The sequence below is a fragment of the Myotis lucifugus genome, unplaced genomic scaffold (assembly GCF_000147115.1).
Source record: "Myotis lucifugus unplaced genomic scaffold, Myoluc2.0 scaffold_6228, whole genome shotgun sequence".
Lineage (NCBI taxonomy): Eukaryota > Metazoa > Chordata > Mammalia > Chiroptera > Vespertilionidae > Myotis > Myotis lucifugus.
The window spans coordinates 1-7962 of NW_005877276.1; the positions used below are offsets into that span (position 1 = coordinate 1).

Genomic DNA, 7962 nt, shown 5'->3' on the forward strand with positions numbered 1-7962 from the left:
TGAAGTCTTCATTTTAGGGATTTACTGATGTTCCCTTTGATAACCTAGCATATTAATAATTTTTGTAAATGTTCCATGAATATTTGAAAAAGACCGTGTGATCTCTTTTGGTGCAGTATAAGGTTTGATGTACATTAAATTACATTTTCAATTAAAATCCTAATATCCCAGGACAATTTTTGTCTACTTTCTCTATCAAAGATTGATAGGATATAAATTTAAGTTTCCAACTACAATTGTAGTTTTGCTATTTCCCTTTATATTACTAGAAGGTATTGCTCTACATATCTTGATGTTGTTATTCAATACATAAAAGGTTATTCCAGTTAAATTATTGTATATGGTATTATTGATAAAATAACTTGTTTATTTAACTCAATACTCACTTTATAATCTTCATTGTCAGATGATTATGCCACTTACAAATTTTAAAAAGTATTTTATTCCTAATATATGTCTAATACATATTTTCTCATTCCTTTATTTTTCAGTTCATTTTGAGTGGGTCTCATAAAAATTCTATGGATGCAATTTTTTAAAATGTTATAAACCAATATTTAATAAGACTTTGTCATCTAGTGAGTTTAACCTCTTCACATTTCATGCTTTTGTCAGATTTTTGTCATCTCTTTTTTCCCTCTCTTTTTATGCTTTCCTGTTATTTTCCTTTTGGAGATTTTTTTCTTTGCTTTTTATTCTAATGATTTGGAGTTTGTTCAGTACAATTGCCTTTATTTGCTTTAGTATTTGAGCTTATATTTTTCACAATATTAAGAATAATATAGTATCTACTGCCTATTTGAAATGAGAGCATATTTTTCAGACAGTTTTGGTTCATTTACATGCTGATTAATTGGTGATGCTATGATGATATTTTTTTATTCTGGCTTACTTTATGGAAAAGGAACTTGGGAGCTAAGACAGGGACTAAGTAGCAGAAGAAATATATGCACATAGGATATATATGTCCTTTACATTATATTTTTTAATAGTCTCCTTTCTAGTCCTCATTTAAGGTTACCTATTTTATGCTGTAATTTTTTTTCTTCACAATTTAGTTAATTTAAGGAGTGAATGTTGCCTTCCAAATGGGCTTTCTTCATCAGGTACTGAAAGCAGAAATGATATAACAGTCTTATATTTCTACTGTATTTGATAGTATGCAAAATATCTTTATATACATCTCTCCAGTTGAACTACGCAAAAGCTCTAGATGTTATTATTCCCATTTTCTAGATAATTAAACTGAAGCTCAGAAAAGTTAAGTAGTTGGCCGAGAGCCCAAGACACTGAGACCCACATCATAGAGACAGACATTCAAGATGAAGCAACGTGAAAACTCAAACCCAAATCATTCTGACCTCAAAGACAGGGGTCCCTTAGGTGCAGCTTAGATGGACTCATGGTGCAGCTGACTCCTAGACTCTGTGGAGATGTCACTCAAAGATATCCCACAGACCACACCAGGGCCTCGCATAAGGGAGGGACTGGGGTAATGTTTGCTGATTGATTGAATAATCATACCCTCAAAGCTAGATGGCATTGTTTCTCCGAATGTCCAGCAGGAGGCGCTACATAGTCAAGGAGATCTGTCACTTTCCTTCAGTGAAGCATTAAATTCCATACAGGTCCTCAGAATTTCAAAAGTAAAACCAAAATTGAAAATATAAGAAAATAAAGGAGATATATATTTTAAATCATTGGCTAAAATCTATGTACATATATAACTATACCATTTTTATAAATCAAGAAATTTAAGTAATTTGTCAAAATTCTTATATTAGCAACAACAAAAAATCCAAAATGATCTGTATTAGTCAGTCAATTCAATGCAAATTCCAATTTTAAGTTAATTTAGAAAAATAAACATTTATTTAGTTGGCCTTGGGGAGCCTTCACTACTACCCTTTAGCATCATATCAGCTTTGTTCCCTGGACTGACTCTGTTCCACAGAAGGCCTTTGTAGAATTCATTGTACCTTGTCCATCCCTCTGTGGGGCTGGGAAGGCAGTGCTCTGCCCAGGAATCTCTGAGCTCCTCTTCTTTAGGGCAGAGATCACATCCTACTCATCTTCATGTTCAACACCTTAGTCCGTAACTGTGAATGGACTACAAGTCTGCTCCAGTACAGTTTTTGAAAGGCAGCAGGTCATGTAACACTTAATGAGGAGTGTTCTTGTCCTAATTAGCAAGTCAGAGGATGATTGGTGGGAAAGCCTAGCTGAGGAGACTGGAAAACGTGCCTCCCCCTCTAACTACAGACACACGCCATGTGGATTAAGTGTGTTTGCTGCTCCCATGGCTGCTTGACATGGACTGTCAGACACACTTTTGTTTAGATCACTATTATCCACTCCTCTCTTTTAATAATCTAAATTTTCTATTATGCTCCAGTGGGAAAGGAATTATGTGAGAGAGAGGTTTTACTAAAAAGCATTTAATCCCAAATCATTTTTAAATGCATTTTATGAAGCCTGAGATTATTATAGAATCAGGTAAGCATTATTCACCTGCTAAGTGTTGAGAACTGTGGTCAAAAGAAGTATAAAATGTGTTTCCTCTGGAAGCTTTGTGTCTGTTAATTATAGGAATTATAGCATATTACACCTGCAATCATTAGAGTCCAGAGTAAGATAGTACTCATTAAAGTGCTGACAGTTTTAATAGATATGTTATAACAACCTGATTAAGGAGGATGAACCACTGTTATTGGACATTTAAGTGTCAGCCACTGAATTAGATAATTTTTAGTTATTATTTTTATTTAAGCACCAAAAAAAATCCTATGGAATAGCTCATTATCCTCATCTTACAGAGAACTTAAGCTCAGAAAGTTTCAGCAACTTGCACAGGTTACATAGCAAGTAAGAGGCACAACCAAGATTCAAACCCTAATCTGTGACCTGCTAAGCCTATAAATTACCCTCCCACCTCCCTCCAGGACTTTTCAGAATGGGCTGGTAAAATCAGCCAGTCCTTGTGGCTGGGATGGAGCTTGAGTTTAGAGGGTTTCATACAAGATTTGATAGGTGAGAGCTAGATGTGACTGTACCTATCAGCATCCTGAAGGGGCAGAGGTGAAAACCTTGAAGTGGTAGCTAAAGAAAGTTTAATGAAGTGACTGTTTACAGAGGTGTGGCGGAGTGGTGGAGACCAACAAGGGGAAGTGAGACACTCAGGAAAGGTTCCCACCTCCAGGCTTGAGGAAAAGGGGAGGGAATGGCATGGCATGAACCTAATGTGCTGTGGGAAAGAGTTTTCCCCAGTAGTCGTGGCCGAGCTTCGAGAGTCGCCTGACAGACTTCATCCAGGTGGTGAGGGGATGGAGAGTAGGGGTGGAGGGAACAAACTCAACTCTCTCTCTCCTCATGCCCTCAGACCTCCTGTTCAGCCCTATATTGGCAAGGGACCCAGTGTGGTACGGTCTATAGAGGTCAGCCTCAGGGCACGCACAGAGCAGGGCCAGAAGAATGTAGAATTGATCTGGGAACAAGCAGAGATGGCCTGCCCGCGTTATTGCTGGGAGAGTCCGCTGCACGTGCACAGCCGTGGGCTGAGGAGCTCGGCGTGGCCTCTGCTGGGACCTGTGCAGATCAGCCTCCCAGAAGCACTGAGAGATGAAGGCCAAGAAGCTGGTTGGAATCCCCAAATGTCAAGTAAAGGCGCCTGATCTTAATTCAGTGCTCAGTACTTAGGCAGTTTTATTTCACATGTCAATGTTAGTTTCTTTGTTTTCTAAACCAGAGAACTAGGGAGTACACAGGAATGGCAAAGGGAAGGAGACGAGGGTGTGTGCCGTCCACCGGGAATGTGGGAGTGAGGGCAGGTGCCCTCAGGGGCTCATCCGGCTCTCTCTGTGTTCCAGTGACCTATGGGATGATGAGCTCCAGTGTGTACTACTACACTCGCGTAATGTCACAGCTCTTCCTAGACACCCCCGTGTCCAAAACGGAGAAAACTAACTTTAAAACGCTTTCTTCAATGGAAGACTTCTGGAAGGTATTTACCAATGACTTTGAAAGTACCTCTTGGTCACTGAAAATTGTTCATTTAGTTCATAGGTTAAATTCAGCAGCATTTGCAGGGCCTGCCATGTGGGTTGCTAGAAGTATGTAGCCTCGCACCATGCTGAGGGTTTCACGTCTTAACATATTTAATTGCCATAGTAACCATACAAGGTAAGTACTAACGTTCCCCAGGTTGTAAATGAATCTCAGTTTGGTTCAGAGGAATTCCCCATAGCCAGGGAGTAAGAAAAGTGGGCTTTATTCTAGCCTGAAGGACACTTCCTCACCAGGTTTATAATTCATGCAGTCATTCATGATTCAATAACTATCTGTTGAGTATCTCTTAGGATGTAAGGCCCATGGTGTAACACTTAGTTGTTTTTTTCTTGCTTTGTTTTATTTTTTTTTTATTTTTTGTGTCTTTGTTGATGATGGCAGGTATGCTAGACCAGTGCCTGCAGGCACGTTCTTTCAAAGATCTCTAATGTAAAATTAAACCCTGCCCTTCCCAAATTGTCACAGATTCCAGCATGGTGGAAGAGATAAGCAAAGAATGATACCATAGGAGAAACATCCAAGTAATCTGGAAGATATGGGGCTCAGCATCTACAAAAATTGTGTGTGAGGGGGCAGAAAGGGATTGGAAAGGAAATGACTATTTCTTCCTAAGGAGATACTTTCTAAAATTCTTATAAAACCCAGGGATCAGAGCTGCTTATTTTAAAGATAGAGGAAACTGGATCACAGGAACCTGTTCATTCTAAAGCCTGAAAATACTTGGCATCCAAAACCACACTTGCATAATATGAATATTTTCCTAGGCAAATCAGTTTATCTCTGTTGATCATCTGATAAGACACTGAGAATAGCTAGATGTCTTTCCAGTAGGCAAACTAAAAAGAAACTTCTCACAGATATACAGAATTCAATGATAATAAATGCCAAGCTCGAAAAGCAGGGGTGGGCAAGGTTGGAGAGTTCACCATATAGAAGATAATCCAAACCATTAAAAGATCCACCAGATGGCAGACTGGTAATCAAAACTATAGTCTTTTCCTTTCCAAACAAGTTTTGAAGCTTGATGATTAATTATTAACTTTTAATCAGGGAAAGTGAAATTGATCATGGCTGTGGGTTTATGTAAACAGCTCCCTCCACGCCCCCTACCTTCAGTCCTAAAGCAAAAATCAGTTTCCATTTAGTAAGCGCCCACTCTGTGCCTATTGTTCTGTGGAATGATACAGAGAAAATTAGCATGGCCCTACACAAGGATAACACTCAAATTTGTGAAGTGTTCTGTGGGTGTTTTTTTTTAAATATTTTTATTGATTTCAGAGAGGAAGGGAGAGGGAGAGAGAGAGACAGAAGAGATAGAAACATCAATGATGAGAGAGAATCATTGATTGGCTGCCTCCTGCACAGCCCCAACTGGGGATCGAGCCTGCAACCCGGCATGTGCCCTTGATTGGAATCGAACCTGAGACCCTTCAGTCCGCAGTCCGACGCTGTATTCAATAAGCCAAACCAGCTAGGGCTGTTCTGTGTTTTTTAAAAAGAAATGTACTGTGTTTTTTTTTGTTGTTTTTAAATATATTTTATTGATTTTTTACAGAGAGGAAGGGAGAGAGATAGAGAGTTAGAAACATCGATGAGAGAGAAACATCGACCAGCTGCCTCCTGCACATCTCCCACTGGGGATGTGCCCGCAACCCAGGTACATGCCCTTGACCGGAATCGAACCTGGGACCTTTCAGTCCGCAGGCCGACGCTCTATCCACTGAGCCAAACCGGTTTCGGCGAAATGTACTGTTTTATGATAGATTTGAAATATCACATGCAATTTTAAAAATTAAAACTTTCATCAATAGCACCGTAGCAATTAGGTAGCAGCAAACAAAACACTGCCAGACAAATATGTTGAAAAGCATTCACAGAAATGCATTGCACAAAGTTCATCTTGGATCTTTAAAAATAAAATAATATTCAAAATATTACTACCCCAACTCTCAGATTTAGTTGTATGTAGAAAAATTTAATTTATATATTTATCCTATAATATATAAAACATCTGTATACACTTTATCCATTTTAACTGCATAGGCATTAGGTCCAATTCTAAAAAGACTGAAAAATATGCTACTTAATGTAGCTTTTGTATATTTGAAGACTATTGTGTAATATGCATAAAACGTCAGAAAACCAGTCAACCAGTGTTTTATCTTTTTCTGAAAATACATTTATGGTACACCAAAAAAGGTCTTAACCCAATAAAATTAAAAATTTTAAAACTTAATTTTTTTTTTAAGTTAAAACATCTGTAACACTCTATGTGCCTTGCAGATATCTCATTTATAGAGTCTGCTAAATAAAATAGTCTAAATATTAAATATTGACTATAACCAAAGTGAGTCTCACAGGAATCGAGTGAGAATGGCCAATAGTCATAATAAAAGGCAAATCTCAACTAAAGCCAATAAAAAGTGCTGCCATAAGAAAAATTATAATCATAAAATGTAATGGTTTCATGGATTTGCCTCACTGGACACTTTCATTTGATAACCATTTGTGGAATAAAAACATAAGCCTCCAAAACCTAAAAATATCAAAAGATTGGATTTATTGGTTTCTGTTTATACTGTGAAGTGAAAACTGCAGGGTAATCCCAATGGGTTGAGCCTCTTTGAGATGAGAGCATTCTGTTTGTATGTTTGTTGAAATCCAGACCATCCCCTTTCAAATCGATGTAGTAACTATGCAAACGATGGACAATGACCTAGACGGTTTGGCTGAATGGATAGAGGATCGGCTGCGGAGCGAAGGGTCCTGGGTTCGATTCTGGTCAAGGGCACATACCTTGGTTGCAGGCTCCTCCCCAGCCTGGGCCTTGGTTTGGGCGGATGCAGGAGGCAACCAATTGATATGTTTCTCTCTGTCTTTCTCTCTTTTTTCCACTCTCCCTAAAAATCAATAGAAAAATGTCATTGGGTGAGGATTAACAAAAAGAAGATAATAATAATTTTTAAAGAAAATTTTAAAAAATGGACATTACCAGTGCAGGAGCCCAGGAACCCAGGCCTCACAACTAGCAAATGATGGAGTAAGATCCAACTTAAATCCCTCTGACAGCAAAACCTACCCTTGTCACTCTGCTGTGTTCACAGAGTACTACACTGTTGGTCATGCACACATTCCGGGAAGGAGCGAGGCAGCCACGGAGCTTGAAGCTTTTCAAAAATGTTCCCTGTGCTTTCAGTTCACAGAAGGTGCCTTATTGGATGGGCTGTACTGGAAGACACAGCCGGGCAACAGAACTGAAGCTGACAACCGAAGCTTCATCTACTACGAGAACCTCCTATTAGGGGTACCACGGATACGGCAACTCAAAGTCAGGAATGGATCCTGTTCTATCCCCCAGGACTTGAGAGATGAGATTAAAGAGTGCTATGATGTCTACTCTGTCAGTAGTGAAGACAGGGCTCCATTTGGTCCGAGGAATGGAACCGCGTAAGTGTCTGTGGCTCATGGCCCTGTGCCCTGGCCTCTCACCGACATTCATTCATTCATTCGTTCATTCACTCATTCATTCTCTGACTCCTTCACCTAAGAAGATGCCCTAACTGACTCTTCAATGTGTATATTTAAGGTTGTGGCCAAACTAACCTTTGATTTCTCAAGTTTTCTCTACTTTTTACCCCCTTTCAGCTTCTAAATACATATTTTTCAAGAGGCTAAATCCCTGACCGTATGGTCTATGAGAAAGAAGCTACTGGGCCTTTGGAGGTTTCTGATGCAATGCCTGGATCTTAATTTTATAGAGTCAGTAGTATCATCCGCTGGGTTATTTCTAGGAAATTTTCTGGTACAGAAGTTTTTTTTATGAGTGCTTACAAATAAATTTTTGTTCAGAATGCAATTATTTAAAATGGATAATAAGCCTGTGGGGCAGTTTTTCTG

At 38.9% G+C, this 7962-nt stretch overlaps 1 protein-coding gene and 1 pseudogene across 1 annotated transcript; both read left to right on the forward strand.

The window, feature by feature from the left end:
- Positions 1-3872: 3872 nt before the first annotated feature.
- LOC102436257 (polycystin-2-like) lies at positions 3873-7531 on the forward strand. Its single transcript, XM_006109132.3, has 2 exons — positions 3873-4000; positions 7262-7531. The coding sequence occupies exons 1-2, from the start codon at positions 3878-3880 to the stop codon at positions 7514-7516; spliced, it is 378 nt and encodes a 125-aa protein (XP_006109194.2). The 5' UTR covers positions 3873-3877; the 3' UTR covers positions 7517-7531.
- LOC111824760 lies at positions 5214-5314 on the forward strand (annotated as a pseudogene).
- Positions 7532-7962: the final 431 nt, after the last annotated feature.